Below are 16,998 nucleotides of genomic sequence, written 5' to 3'. Positions count from 1 at the left end.
GTTAATACCACAGTCGTATTAAAATGTTAGACTTTCACTCTTAAATCACCATTCTCAGTGATTGAAAATGAGTCTTAAATTACGAAGCCTTTGGGAAAAAAAACCTTCTTACAAACTAACATCCTAAATTCTAATGGAAAAACGAAAGATGGAAGGCTTGAAAATCTTTTCAATTCAAAGAGGCACCTTTGCAGCAGCACAGTTCATAAAATTCTGTGTCTGTGTTGGGAGAAGCTTTTCTTCCAAGACCACAATTAAGTATTCACATACAAAATGACTCAAATATAAATAGTTTAACTATTAACACCCTTACAATATTAAGTGTAGTACCTTTTGAAAGTTGTTTAATTATTTATAATAAAGGGATTTGGGTTGAAAATTAAGTTTAAGCAGATTATGTCTAATCACACTGTAAGAACCTTTAAGACAATACTGCCTAAGTATGCTCCCATGATCATGTAATTTCAGCAGTACAAATTTTCATTTTAGGTTCAATCTGTCTGCACAAATAAATACCAATTAATTAAAGTCTGGCCTATTAAATATATTTTAATTTGACTCAGAGCTATTTCCTTTCCGTTTTATTACTATATTTGTAAGAGGAATGTCTTGAATCTAGTATCTATTAACTTACTAATTAAGTAAAAAACATTTTTGCTGTTTCTCCCTTTGTGAGCCCCTCTGGTGAGGGGAAACCATTCCACCGGAAATCAGTAAAACACAATTTTTTAAAATGCAAGTGTGAGAAAATATTTTCTCCTAGTGATTTCTATTTCATTAAATTTTACTTTTTTCTGGAAAAAATCCCTTGGCAATTATTAACCAAATTAGCCATATAATAAAACCATACAGACATGGGAGACTGATTAGAGACATTTCAATTGAGTTGGTAAATAGACAAATGATCTATTCACATGCTTTTTCCTGTGACAGAAGAATGCTGAAGTAGTGAGAATGTTAAAGTAATATGAAACAGAAGAAAACTATAATTTATAAGGTTCTCACTGACAAAACTGTTAAGCATACTGTACTTTCCTTCCACAATACAAACCACACAAGAAATTACTGAAGTAGCATACCTTTGGATTCTACACTAAATAATTCAGAGATTTTATTTTATAATTTATGCCTTTATGATTTATTCATTTGAATAACAGTAAGTTTCAACTTTAAAAGGGTGAAGAAGTTTATCCTGGTGCTTAGTACATAAGGGCATGCAAAGCATTCTAACAATTCAGATTATTTCATACTGAGCGAGATCTACAAACCTTCTTGTTGATTGACTGGTTCATATGACAACACATATTCCTCCTGGCCACCTAAAACGTAAAGGCAAAGACACACCAATGTATTTTTTTTCCTAAAGCAACGTATTCAAAGGTAGTCATTCCATGGACTATGATGATAGAGACACTGCTCAGCAATATGCATTACAGTGATACTGATGAGGGACGCCTTTCGAGAGCGATGGGTTATAAAACTCACAAAGCTAAGCCAAACACCGAGCTCTAAAGCATAAGACACATAGAGTAGAAATAAGTTCCTGGTGTACGCTGGCACGTCAAGCTGACATCGAGCACAAGAAGAATTTTCAAGCATTGCTGAGGTGCTGTTCCCCACAAGTCCTGGAGGCAATGCATGCATGCTGTCATTCACTGCTAGAGCAATGCCACCTGCACCAGGAACACTCTCCACACTCTGAAGCCAGCATTTACAAGAACATTTTTCCATATTTATACATGGCTGGCAACCATATATGTCAAGGTATACAGATCTTCCATTAATGCTGTAGTGAATTGGCATTTCTATAAACATCTTCAGCCACTACAATTCTACCAAAAAAGCTATGAATGTATATACTAAACAACTACTATTTTATAAATTCATTTTTAAAGACAAAGTTGAAAGCAAAGAATGCTTTGGATTGTTCTCAGCTCCAGGAAGCACATTAGCAGTGAATGAAACTAAAATAGCTGAATCTTGAATTTTGACAGCTGTAAGCCTTTTAAATGTTAGTGAAAGCATTTGAAATATACCTCAGTTGCCATCCCTCTAAAAGATTACTTCTAGTCTAACATGGTATCTCTGAGTAAAATTTCTTTCAATAAAATAACTAAAAACTAACTGTGACAGCAGAGAATTTATAATTCTGAAGACACAAGCTCAAATTACATGACATTGCTTTGATCTGAAGAAAATACAGTCCTCCAATATTTCACTTGTCTAATTTTGGAAAATTCTTTGATGTTCATAAGCCGTACTTAAAACAGGCAAAGGAACATACCAAGGCTACACCACAGTTTATGTAAAAACAGAAAGCAGATGAAGGCGTTTATAAATGCATATAGAGCTTCTATATATCTATTCTCTATTTTAAAGCAAATGCAAAACGATATTTTAAATCTAAATGTTACCATTTCATTAACAGAAATATTTCTCTTATTTTGCAATAAATTTCTATTCAAACTGTCCTACAGCAATACATGAATGAAGACTTTAATTTACTCAATTGTTGCAAGTGAGGAATACCTTAAGACAGACACAAAACCATGCAACCTGCACATCTCAAAAAGTTACTCATGCAAATGGATTTTAGAAGGACAGTATATACTTTCAGAACCCTTTTTAGGCTAGGGAGAGGAATAGGGAATCGCCAAGTATCAACTCATCTATGAAAGATCCAGCTCATGTAGAATTAGATACTTTGGAGAAGTCACATTGCTATAAGGTCAAAGAGTAGTTATGCACACTACTAAAGAGATAAGAACAAGTAAAAAGCATCCCCTGATTGAGGGCAAAAAGTATATATTGTCACTGCTTTTCAATACTTTGGAAAAATTAGTATTAATAGAATGAACCTTTTGAACAACCGTACTCATCTGTAATCAAGATAACTTTCATATTAGACAGCAGTAAGAAATTAAAAGAGTATTTTTAATAAAAGTGCTCGGAATTGCACATTGAGTTAAACAAATCCATTACATTCACAATAAAATCATGGCTTCTCAAGTAGCAATAAAGTAAAAAACTAAGTAGTAGTACAAATAATGAGCTTTAAATGTAAATAAAATGAGCTCTCAGAAAAACCTCAGAAGTGAGGGAAGCAGCAAATTTATGAAGAAACAGACATGGTTAGATAGTTTTAATGGTGTGTCATTAAAAACAATTAAAATTTCTGTTTATCAAAGGCAACTTCCATATGTGCTCAATTCTGTGTTATTCTCAGGGAACACAGATGCCTCCCTCAATTAGTTTCTTTTCAATTACAGTCTGCAACACCACCAGCATTTTGCATACATGTATATACATTCTCTCCTTCAGTGTCATCATCTGGAAGAAAATATGTGGCTCATTACCTCTGAAAAGATCGACAGCCAAACAAATATATCTGTTAATGAACCACCTCCTTATTATCCTGACACAAATTAGGTGTTTCTGCAGTGCCCATTGCACAGCAGGCAGCCAGGAGCTGAGTAGTGAATCATTGCATGACTTTCACTGCTCCTTCTTTTCTTGTTTCTCTTCAAATCCTCCACTTTCCTATTGTCCCACTCTGCTCTAGCATGGCTTCCAGGTCTACACTGGAAGCTTACTGGGGAGCTGTTCACTGGAAATGAGTAGTGGGATTCAAGTCCTTGCTGTGGTTTAAGACATGTCAAAGCACAGCAGAGCAGCACCATGCAGCCTATTACCCACCATGAGCATGGAGTGCTACTGCAGCTTGGGTAATAGTAAACACTACTGGAGCTTATGCTAGTAGTAACAGGAAACTGAGTGTGGCATTTAGAACACACTATGTCTCCAGAAAGAGAGAGAACTAGCATGCTGATTTATCAAAACTGACTCCAGCACTGAATGTGTGTCGTATGCTTTGAAGACAGTTCATACTAAGCACCCACACTTGACAAAATAAATGAGCTGAAAGCAAGGGTAAATACATGTTTGCTTATCTGTACTTTCACTGAAGTATAAACATATTAAATCTTTAAAAACTCTGTGAAAAACTTGAGATAGTTACAGCATTATTTAACGGATTATACAGTTTGGTTACACTTCCAGTATTAAGGCTCAGCTACATATAATAATATTTGTCAGCATTAAATTTACATTTAAATTTAACAGGTCTAGCTAGCTTGTATAATTTTTAGAAAGTTAGTAGATGCAAATTAAGCTGAACTAAGAAAACCACAGACAACAATAAAAATATTCATAAAGGAGGTTTGCAGTGATTCTAGGGAGTTTTTTAAAAACAAAGACATGGAACAATTTGCAGTACTCCACCAAATACACAAATACAGATTTCACCTGAAGCTGACTGGGAAGTTCTATTTAACATGTAAATACCCAGAAAAGACAGACAAACAAAACCAAAGAAAGAGCTACAAAACAAAGGTTCTGAATAAACAAAGAACTTAAAAACACTTACGGTAACTACTTTCACTATCGCTGGCATTAGAGGTTACATGCTCTGAAATTGCAACACAATGAGAAAAAATAAGGAACATACACCAATGGTATGAGTCAAACAGAAAGAAAATCGACAAAAAATAATCCAGATGAAAGACAATACTGATATCAAAGTGCTGAAATCCATACATATTGCATATAAAAGTTTTAACGTACTTCTCATAGCTCTCAGGATCAAGCTTAATTTCATATGAAAGGAATTGATGTTAATAAAAAGAAAAACATTAAATAGCACATAAGATTACAAAAAGTACACTAATTCATCATTCACATGTAACCCTGCAATTTTTATGTTTTCACTTCAGGATGAATTTTGTTTTGTAAAAACCTTGAGATTATGCATTTCAACTTTTATGCAGGCAATTTATTGATTACATTTAGTCTCTTGTAGAGAAAATACTGGATTATATTAGAGGAAACACAGTGTAGCATGTAACACAACTTGCATTAGGTGTGATATGGCAGTTTTAAAAACTCTGCTGCAAAACAGACAAGAAACATGTTTTGTTTATAGAATAGAATCATCCAGAGATATTTCTAGACCATAGTTCATACATTACATAGTTCAAAATAGGTATGATCATAAGGCCATAAAGGCCGTTTATGATTTTATGTTCTAAACCATAAGGCCATAAAGGTTGCTAAAATTTTCTGGTCTAGACCAAGAATTCCTTTGAAAGTAGCCATTTCAGAACTGAGAAATTAATGTTACAGCTATTAGAATTTCTACTTCACAATTGAGGACAGGTACAGAAGTACAGTGGCCCTTACAAGTAATTTCACAAACACTGTGCCTTGGGAAGAAATGCTGTCCTTAATGACCCCTAACCACATCCCTTTAGAGACTCCTTTTCCTATTGCATAAGTGCCTAACAGTGTATGTATTAAATATCTGTGATGAAAGCACGGTCTTGCCTTTTTTTATTTGTCATTTTAATACATTTAGTGGTGGGGTGTGTACACGCAAACAGTTCTGCTAGGAGTACACACCAACTTTTGAATCTGACTGGATTCAAACAGAAATATAAGAAATGCTTCATGTCACCCCTATCAGCCCTCCACCTGGTCTAAAAGCATCATAAGTGTTCAAAATAGAAAAACTCTCCTGGCATTTGCTAAGGAAAAGTTGTGTTTGCTTTAAGTAGCTGTAAACATCAGTCGCCTAGAGAGAGGAGTGAAAAGTGTTACTAGTTAAAGTAGCACGGCAATGGTTGTACTGTTACTGTAAAGAGCCATAAGGTTATTTTTAAATAAATAAAAGTATGAGGACAAGATATAAAGAACATTAAAAAATAATCACCAAATTAAAAACATAGCACTGTTAAGGACAAACAAGAAAGCACTGGTAAAGCTTCTGAAAACAAAAAAAATCTAATGTGACAGTCACATAAACTTTACATGTTCCTGAAAACAAAAACTGCAAAAGATTACAAACTAAGGAAAGCTTATGAACCAGTTTTAGTCAACCTCCTTATGCCAGTAGATCACCAATCTCAAAGAGATCTGTCAAAAAAAAAAAGTAATTTTTCAGATGGAGGTTAAAATAACTTGGAGTATTTTGATCACTTACTCAGGCCTTTTGATCCCATGTCGTCAGGGACCTCCTGCAGAGTAGTCCCCAGAGGGCAAGCAATAAAAAGACAATCACAAAGAAAATAATTGTCAGTAATATATAAAATTGGCGCTACGATAGGAGACAGTTCCTAGAACATCACAGGGAAAAATAAGTCTACAGAATCTGACTTGACTGGCACATGAAGTGCAATCAGTAATGCAAATGGCAGAGAACACAGGTTGTTTTGAACCTGGTTTGAATTAGCAAATTTATGCAACTACATTTTGAGAATACATTTTTTTAACTGCTGGCAAGAACAATGAAAATCAGAGCAATCTCTCTTCATTAGGAAAATCAAATTAGAATGAATGACTTTGAGAAACCAGTCTAAAGGCACTGATTTGAGAAGCTGGTAAGCTCCATTATATTTTCATGAATACTGTGCCTTCTCCTGCAAGTCAGAAACAGGGAAGCATCACTGACAGCACTGGAAGGCAGTTATCTCCTCCAGTTAGCCAACAGTATTGCCCAGTTTATTCCAAACTGGGATACTCTTGTGTTAAGTTTTCTTTTAACAGCAAACAAAGGTTTGCACTGGTTTTGCAGCCTGGCTTGCCACTGGCACCACGAGCTCCTCAGCCTGTTGCAGCTCATGAAACTGTCTCCATGGTAACACCCTAGTGCAGTCTAGCAGGCCCTTCTACTGTGCTTCGCTCTCCATGGAATGCCACATACTTACGGTCAATATCACTGGTTTCCTGCTCACTCTGGTCCTTGTTCTTGTAGAAGGGAAATTTTCGGGAAAAGAGGTTCTTTTTACGCTTGTCATTGAATGACTGCTGAAGAAGAGAAGGAGGGGCAAAACAAAGGATGTCTAATGTCTGTGTGAACAAAGGCCCAGACCAGCAGCTTTGCGGAAGCTGACTCCTACAACCACATTATGCAGTGCACATCTCAGTTTAACACTCATCTTCTCAGCTCATTAGAAACAGAGACTGGGATCATGACTTTGCTCGTATCCTCCACGTTCCACATGCTTAGTATTGAGAAAACTGGTTCATGCTATAGAGCCTGACCTGTATTTCACAAATGTAGGCTTACTCTGCGTGTTAAAAATAGTGGAAAACTAGGCTGCTGTAAGATGGCCAAACCATAATGACTCAAAGTAAATTAAATCACTGATATTATCTCATTTAGGGGTTATGGTATTAAAAAAAAAAAAAAAAAAAAAAAACCACACACACACAAAAAAAAAAAAAAAAAAAACAAAAAAAAACCAAAAACAAACCAAGCTGAGGTTTTTGCAAAGAGCTGATATTATGACAGAACATCAGAAGTATCGGGCAGTGTTACCAACCAACTAAAAACACTCCGAAACTTTTATCAGTGTTTTACTATTGCAATTCATTGCAATTTCACTGAAAGGACTTAACTCTGTTCTATATAAGTCTGCATCCTAATACAAAGATTAACTTGAAAAGACAAAAGCTAATTCCATGGGTTTATTGTGGCAAAGATGTTTTTCAAGAGTGCACCTTTAATTACCACATGAAAAACCCTGTATATCAAGGATCATGTTCAGCAGCTTTTGACATTAACTGCTCGTGTTGCTGAACATTTTCTGCATCTCAGTTGCTACAAACATTTCTAGAGTTATTTATATCCATATGAATATAAACTATTATTGTGCTCCTTGTCCAAGTGATGCAGAGCATCAATGCATTTTCATTCCTATACAGGTATGTCTATATGTAATAAGCACAGACTTTAGTAAGACCTGCCATACCTTCTGCTGAAGACATCACGTGACTACAGCACCTTTAATTTGATGTCCCAAGTCAATAAAAAACTTTAAAGAATAAATAAATCAGTAATGTTTTAATTGCAATTATGCCCAGGACTAGAGCTAATACAGCCAACTTAAAGTCAGCAAAAATTCCCTTCCATCTTTAGGCATGAGTATGGTCATCTGACCAGTTTTGCAAAGGCATAAAATTTGCCATATTTTTGTCATTTGGTTTGCAGAAAAAAACTACAGTAGAAACGATGGTAAAATAGGAAAACACCCAACTTGATCTTGAGACCCTGTGCTGTAGGGGACTATTTATTTCTAAGCTAAGCAGAGCCTATATGCAGCAGGAAGTAAGAAAAGCACCACAGAAACATCTTTTAAAAGGTATTGTAAAAAAAAAAATCATGCATTCAAGACTCTATTAACAAGTGTTTCTAAAATTTGGAGCATGTTAGCTTTCAAGTAATTGTTTGTCTTTCTTCAGCCAATGTGAGCTCACATTCCTTTATTATATGCAATACAGTTTCAAAAAGTCATATTATTCTTTCTACCAGCATTAAGTATGTAATTAATTACAGTAACAAGTAGGGGTCAAACAGGACAGAGTTTTTACAAAAGATGAGCCACACTTTTTGGTACAATTGAAAACTAGCACTTGGCCTTCCTAAAGAGATTGTCTATAGTTGTGCTCCTTTCCTACAGTGCAACACAAGAGCTGCATCCTGCCACAGGACTAGGAATCCTTCTGGCCAGATGTTCTTGGCAATAGCAGATACTTAAACTTCCAGTGATATTTTCATTACCAATGTTTATTGTAAAATTACTTAAAATTACAAGGTGTTAAAGAGGCACATGGTACCATGGGAGCACAATCAGTGACACTGAGCTCTGGAAATAACAATACTCTGCTAAGGAGGCAATCCATAAAACCTTTAATTGCCTTGCATCTGTGTTTGACTAAAACTGTTGTTCCACTGTAAAAATTGGTAAATTATCAACCTGACACATAGACAAAAGATGAAGTTTCAAGCCATTCATATGCCAGCAGGAACCATACTTGGCATAGGCAAATTTTATCTTATGGTCCTCCTGACCTTCTCTAATAGAAGTCAAGTCACTGCAAATGATTTCTCACAACCAGGAAGGGTAATGTAATCTAGAGAATAAGGACAACAAAGAAATATGTCCAAAGGAGATCGTTGCTGAGTATACTGAAAAATACTGTAATGTAAATTCAAAAAACAAAAGACTCACATCTGTAATTGTTTCATTTGGGCAAGTCTGTCAGTTTGGTAAAAGGAGACCAATGTAATAAACAGTTTAGCTGAGGTGGTGAGAATGGATAATCTGTACAGTTAAAATGAAAGGCCTAGCTGATTTATTGTGCTTCAAAGAGCATAATCAAGTTCTTCATTACAGTTTTGAAAATATTTCACAACAATTATTTTAACTTTCTGAACAGTCAGTTTTCCTGGGCTAATATGAAACTTTATATACTGCATGTATAATGGTCAGAGTCAGTTCCATTGCCAAAAAAAAAGAGAAAATAAAAGTAATATTATACTGATTTTGCATAAAAGATTAGCCAAAAGATTACTTTTAAAAGATACCATGATTATAAAAAGCTAGAAGGATTTGCTTATTAGTTGAAAACGCATAGTAATTGCATTAAATTTTTCATAAGCCCACTGGCAATCATTCACAGGCTTCATAAGCAGGAATATATTAAATCAGAAGCAGCACAGAAAATGAGATAAATGTGTATGTGAAAGGAACAATAAGAATAAAATGTAACCATTTTTGCTCCAGATTTTTTAGCTTTCCTTATAATGAAAGGAACATGGATTCTAATGTTAGCCATCACTAGGGTTATTCTTCAAGGTCTTAATGTAGAAATTTTCAAAAACTATATAAAATTGGTATTTAATCCTGTTTATGGAGTATTAGCACACACAGACACAGGAAGGCTCATGGTCCGTGAGAACATGTATGGTACAGTCAACTTACTGGGAGAAGTATCATCATGACAAATACAAGAGGAATACTTCAAGGAGAAACTGATGTTAAAACATGTACAGCTGAAGCAAAAGACTGAACAGTGTAAGCGTTTGCAAAATGAAAGGTTACTAAAGAAAAAGAACTGCAGTTCTACATCAATGGCAAGCGTAGTTGCTTTTCCACTCAGTATTCCATGCATTTCTTTGGTGCTCTGTTAGTACACAGGGACTGTGCACCAACTCTGCTTTTGCCAGAACGCTACTTCAAACGCAGCGGTAATTAACTGTTTGCAGTTAATTGGTAAAACCATGCAATTATCTTTCAAAGAACATGGTACCATTTGAAAAATGACTTAGTGTATTAAAAATAATCTGAAGTATTTAAGCCTCTCTTTATATGACTTCTAAAAAGCAAACTCAAATTACCATGTCAGTTGATAATATTTTATTCCAGTACCAAACTACAAATGCACCAAAACAGAAAAATACTGCCAATAATCCAGTAAATCTCCAGGGCAGTACCATAATTGTGAATCAGAAAGTAGTTAGAGATATGGATTTTCTTTTAAGCAATACTTATAGGGGAAAAACATGACATTTCATTAATAACTGAAACCTTTGTCATGTAGCAGAGGGATGTATATATGAATTTTAGAGTCTTTATACTTTGAAGTCATACACTATCAGGATATAATTCTGAAGCTTTAATATTTTATGTATGCAATTTCTGAAGTTATGAAAACATTGTAACTGAAATAAATTACTAAAATGCATTTGTGGGATTTACAATAATGACTAAACAATGCTGCAGCATTAATGCAATTAAAAATATAATCACTTCTTAAGAAATAGCTTCCTCAGAAGCATAGAGCACACTTCAGATATTTTGAAATGGCAATATATTATTAGTTTAGAAGACTCTTACATCTAAAATACGTGTGCCTAAGTCTTGAAATTACTAGTCACATACTACTGGTAGAAATGGTAAGGTTGTGGAATTGTTTCTCAAATTTCAGAACAGCCAAAACACTGCAAAAAAGCCTCACCCTCAAAACAATAAAAAGTTTTGGCTGTTGTGCCATTATGAAATGGCTATAATTTTGGCTACAAACATTCCTCTTACTACTTAAGTAGCGTCATTTCTTTCTCACCACTCATTCCCATCACATGTATTGTGACAGGAATCACACCTGGTGCAGAGCTGTTAGAAATGGCACTATTCAATACTTGGTTGGGATATACAGCTCCTACTACATTGCAGTATTAAGAAGCATATCTATTTCTATGCTAATTCTTTAAACAATTTGCAGTGTTTTGGCAATTAAAGTCTGCTTTGGTGCTCAGAATTATTTCATTTCTATTTGATAGAATTTCGTCTTCTCACTCAAATCTGAAAGTGATTCTCCACACACAAAACCGCTGAAAAATGTTACCATTCACAATCCCAGGTGTAATTAGCACTTCATTAACTCACCCCTTTATCTCCTCTTGTTTTGGAATTGAATTTCACTGTCTTCAAACGGGCTCGTTCCTTTTTCTCAACTCTACCACAAAAACACACACAAAAATGTCAGAATCATCAAAACTCCAGAACTTCAAGTTACCACTTGTTACAACAGAAGCATATTGGTGTACCTTTTGTACTATACATTTTATTGCATATGACACATTCAGAAAATGGAAGCCTGCTAATGGAAAGATGTTATTTCTCAAGTGATGTGCTATGGAATTATTTGGAGTATTTTGTGGCTATACATGTTCAATAAATCCTGAGAGTGCAAAGAGGAAACATGACACAGTAAGTGAACAGCATCAATTATCAATCAATAGCAGATATTAAGATTCAGAGCACCTAAACTCTTATTTGAGTCTCCAGTATGCCAACAAAAAACTCATCTCCATTAGCTACCAAAGCATGATTTTCCAGTTTTCCAGGTTCTGGGTAGAAAGAATTCATGATAGTGTCATGACTTGAATAAAATCCATTCATACTTTGCACCTTTTCATATATAAATGGTTAATTATCTGATATTAAACCTACAACTTACAGTGAGAACAGAGAAGGTGGATGTGGGCCACCTTTATTAATTTCAGCACACAACTCCTAGGGCTAAATGGGGTTTTAATAAACTTTTCATTGAGTAAATGAGAATCCCACTACAGATTACTTAAAAACAAAAGAATCAAACAACTGGCTGATGTGGTACAGAATTAACAAGAAAGAGAAAAGCATATACAATATATGAATTAATCGGATCAGATGTTTAACAGCAGACATCTCCAAGTCAATAAAGTATGCCATACCTCCGTTTGCTTGGGATAACTCCAATTTCATCACTTTCTCCATCTGGAGTTACCTGCCGTGCTTGCCACCATTCATCATCAGAAGCATTAATGACATGGAGAATATCGCCAAATTTGAAGTTCAATCCTTGACTCGGAAGGCCACTATCTTTAGTCTTGTCATAATCAAAAAGAGCTCTATATTGAAAAGAAAAAAATAAATATGGAAAAAAGCAAGAAAAAACCAGGAGAGTATGAATAGCACAAAATATGAAGCAAGATGCCTGTGCTATTCATAAATGATTGCATCATTCTGACAGGTACTTACAAGAAGGCTGAATACACTCTCTCATACACACACAGAATGTGTAGTACAGTACCCCCACACACTTCTAAGCTTTAATGAATGAGAAAAAACTTCATCCAGAGCAAACCACTAGCGCTTTACAAAAGCTCTACAGGAGACACCTAGTGCAATTCAATAAGTACTTTGCACAGAGCAAGTTACATGTCAGCCTAGGATAAAAAAGACAAGCAAGTACTTAAAGCATACAGCACGGTCAAAAGTTCTGTAAAGTACACTTCCATATCAAGTTATAAATTTAAATTATTTAGTAATTTAGTACAGTTTAGTACCATCTTTTATTTTAAAGATGTATCATCAGTATCCTGCTCACAGGAAAAAAAAAAACAACTTAGAAATATGAGCTGGTCACCACTTTGCTACTGTAGTACCCAAAGGCAGAGAACCTTATGCACTTTCCTTTAGGAAATTCCTGACCATTTTGAGAGAATCTCAGTCTTTTTCCTAAGGTAAGACTGTTTTCAAATAATAGGCACTCACAAAACCTGAGCAGCAGCTGCATGACTACAGTTTTTATTAACATTCCCTCTGGCAGCAAGATTGGTTTATGCAACTGACTCCTGTTCCCCTTTTTACTTAAAAAAGCACAAATGTCTGGAAAGGCACATGGTCCACCACACTATGGAACTGATCTGGTTTACAAGTCATGTCTTTTCTGCCTTTTGGATCATTTTATACCTGGACAAGTTCCCTGAGGAAATGAAGATATCTGCAAGTCTGTTTCTCCCTGGCACAGCTGAGGGTTTAATGAGGACATGGAAATGAAAGATGACAGGAGTCTCTTAGCAAACAGCAAGAGATACTGCTCAGGTTCTGCCTTCTAAAGGACTTCTTTTACATTTGAAAATAGGTCATGAACCTCACCTATGTGAAATAAATGCTTGTATGACACAGTCCAAAAAACCCTCAACATTATTTAATCTGCCAGCTCATGTGTTGTCAGTGCTGCACTTCCTGAACAATACCCAAATTCAACTTACTTGATACCAAGCCAAAGTAGTACCAAGAGATTACAATGTGATGATTTAAAAGGGTGGCATTTTCCTTGTCCAAATTCAGCTTGTTTCTTCATCCTAAACACTGGTCTTACATACCTTTTTCTGCTAGATTTTTAATATCACAGAAATTTTTAACCCATGTATGTCAAAACCTGTTTACTCCAAAATCTACTTCAGCTTTGTGAATTTTGCCTTCCTCAAGCACTGAGTGAACTGTGTATTTGTTCATAACCAATAACAAATTGTTTACAAGGAAAAAAATCAAACTATTCTGCCAGACCAATTCATCTTTAGCATCTATTGTAAAACCAGAGCTGTTTGAGACACCATGCCTTTCTTAGACTATAAAATATTTTTTTAAAAATTCCTAAAGGATTAAAGGTTTTAAAAAAGATTTTTAGAATGTCTAAAAAAAGTCAGAAATTTTTAAATGACCTCAAAATATTTGCTCTCCTGATACAAAGAGCCTCATACTTAAACCTATGATACCTTTAGTTTAAGTTTATAAATTCAGATTTTTAATTTTGAAATAGCTTGGAAGTTGAAATACCACCTTCCTTAGCAGTGCAACCTTCATAGTAAGATATTTTGTGTTAATTCCACAGCATACTTAAGATATCTGGATTATTAAAAAAAAAAAAAAAAAATCAGAACCTTTTTTTTTTTTTTTAATAGCTAAAATATTGCAGGTAAGAAAATGATACAGATAGGAAGTAGTTATTCCTCCACATTTATTACGCACGTTTGTACAAGAAACACTCTGGACAAATATCATTTCATCTCTCAAAATAAATTGCACATAATCCAGTATGTACTTTCAATGCAGATTCAAGTTGTATACATTTTCACTGAATTAATTACATGCATCGTGACATTTATTTCCTGAGATTTCTTGTTAGCATTCAAGCAATGATTTCTACCATCTCCACTTTTAACTTCTATTTTTGAGTTTGCATATAAATTTATAAAAGCTGTGAGCTTGGTCTAACAGCATTAACATATATGTTGACTGCATGAGAAAAATTGCTCAGGAGTGAAATGGAAGCAGAAATGCATAAAGCCATTATTACCAACATGTGCTTTGCCTACTAGATAAATGATTACACAGAGCAGGTTTTGCACAATTAAAGCCAGTTTCAAGCACATTTTCTCTGGTAAAGTCACTTCAAGATAAATAATTTTATTGGGCAAAAAAGTCAAAGCTGATGAAGATAGTTTTATAAAAAGATTTAGGGTGTCACGTAAGAGGACAAAACTATGCAGCTAACACTTATAGGAAGACCAGGAACTGCTAATGATCCTATAAATGACCTCAAAAGCAAACAGAATTAACAAAATTTTTTTTTGATTCCAAGTGATTAACACGGCTTTTCCTGTATGCCTGTTACATCATCAACCAAGAACTCACTTCACAGCCCAGATGATGCATTTATCTACAAGCTGGAATATAAAATAAACTGCTTCTATTAACTTCCTGCATGGGGACTTTAATTACAGATTAAAAATGCCACATATACATTTACTTATTGTAAGTTATAAACACAAATTAACTTAAAAATAAATTTAGTAATCCTCATCAACTTCTGCTTTGAATGCAGACCCATGTTATTTACAGTAAAGTTCTATTTAAATGGGAAGTCCTAAAAAATATTTTCTAGAGAAAGCACCAAGTCTTCCCTTCTATTTCACTTTGTATTATTACTCAGGAATTAAAGAACACTAAAAAGGCAACTCAGCTCCTTCATCCACAAGTCTAGAGAAACTAAAATTAGGTTGCATATTTCATGAGTGTTTATGCTTCAAAGCCAAAAATGTAATGGCTGTGCAACAGTGCAAAATTTTCCAGAGTATCTTTTGACTTGCCACACTCATTACTTTCAGTGTCATAGGCTGTTGACCAAGTTCTACTGAAGCATTTCTTAAACAAAGCAACCAGGAATCCCAGCAGCAAAAGCAGCTCTATGTTTCATTTAAATATGAATTAATTTTACCTCTTCACAATAAATGAAGGTCAGCCTGTAAAGGAGGTTCTCTGTTTCTGAGTTTTTGGGAAAGTTGTTTGAAACTTACTGTTTGAACTCTGAGAATACCATAGGGATGGCCCAATTCAACAGCAGACAAGTACACTTAGCCTGCTGCTAATAGGAGATTTTATTTTTCTAAAGGACTTAGTTAAAATTTCTTAGTCATTTTAAAACTGTTACTTTTCTTCAGCTTGGAGACATAATGATTTTTTGCTGTGATTCAAGCACAAATCAGCACCATTGTTTGAATTTGGAATGTATTGTGCTGATCATAAAAATGCACAAAGGTAAATGGAATTTTTGATTTTGAATGCTACACACATTGCAAACCAAGACTTGCCACAGAAGATGAGATTAAATATGGAACAGATTTACTGTCTCTTCATGTATTATCACAGAAACTTGATAGCATGAAGGTATCTCACATGTGCTTTCTGAATTTCCAGATGAGCATAGATATCTATATAGATATAGATCAGATGCAAACCCAGAAACACTATGAGAGAATCTGTCTCAGAACAGAGACCAGAAGAAATACAAAGCAAAATAAGAGAAGATACATCAGTACATCTGAATTAGCTGGGGACAGGGAGCGTGGCGTGGCAGGGACAGTAGGATGTGCGAATGGAGAGCGAGCTGCTGCTGAATTGCTGTGTTTGTATTGCCCTCCAAGGGCTGTTCCCTAAATTGCTCTGCATCATTTTTTGGTATAGATACAATCACAAAGAAAAACCTGCCATTTTACTCTAAATTGTATTGTCAGGCAAACACAATTGCCTTTCCCTGAATATTACATAATACCAAAAAATGCTGTTTACAAGCAGACTAGTCTTAAAGATATCATGTTTACAGGAATACAATGATCTATCTGATTTTATTTCCTAATTTATTACCGTGATTTTGAGAAAGCAGCAGAGATAATTTTCAGGGTATTTTTATTTAATAGCTTTTCTGCAATTGTGATTGAACACCTATAAACATTTTACTGGTGGATTTACCATTCAAATCAGCATTTTGTTACATAACTGGCATCGTTTAAGTCATATCCAAAGCCCAGCACTACTGAAAAAAGATATCTGAAGTTACTAAAATTTGCTTTGAATTGAATTAAAAGTACGGTATGACTATACCAGTGACTTATTATAAGAAATAAAGTGGGTAACTAACATGTTCTGTCAGTATCTAGCAATATGTGAAAAATATTAATTAAAGTTACTTCAATGGGGTCAAAATTACATCAGAAACAAGACAGAGCAGATGAGAACCCTTTCTGTGCATACAAAGCTGCCTCCCAGTCTTTGGCAGCTTTTGGTGTGATGACACAAGCAGATCCCAAATGCCCTAGCAGCACGCTTTGTAAAGAGATGTGGGTAGAAAAATACTTTTATTGTGGAATTTTTGCATTTTAGATATTTGTACTGACTTATACCAACACTGATTATTGAGCCTCAAAAACCTTAAATTAAACCAGTCCCCACAAAGCTGCTGCCAACAGCCTGGAGAAGGCTGCAAGTTCTG

At 34.9% G+C, this 16,998-nt stretch overlaps 1 protein-coding gene across 1 annotated transcript in view; it reads right to left on the bottom strand.

Moving 5' to 3' along the window:
- Positions 1 to 16,998, bottom strand: part of DLG1 (discs large MAGUK scaffold protein 1) — a 144,264-nt gene that overhangs the window by 7,877 nt on the left and 119,389 nt on the right. Inside the window, 5 exon segments of the mRNA XM_053986145.1 lie at positions 1,269 to 1,319; positions 4,427 to 4,468; positions 6,762 to 6,861; positions 11,286 to 11,355; positions 12,116 to 12,292. Coding sequence (XP_053842120.1) covers positions 1,269 to 1,319; positions 4,427 to 4,468; positions 6,762 to 6,861; positions 11,286 to 11,355; positions 12,116 to 12,292 — 440 coding nt within the window.

Source organism: Vidua macroura, chromosome 10, assembly GCF_024509145.1.
Source record: "Vidua macroura isolate BioBank_ID:100142 chromosome 10, ASM2450914v1, whole genome shotgun sequence".
Classification (NCBI taxonomy): Eukaryota; Metazoa; Chordata; class Aves; order Passeriformes; family Viduidae; genus Vidua; species Vidua macroura.
The sequence above is the reverse complement of the archived record's forward strand: the minus strand, read 5'-3'. Positions and strand labels throughout refer to the sequence as shown.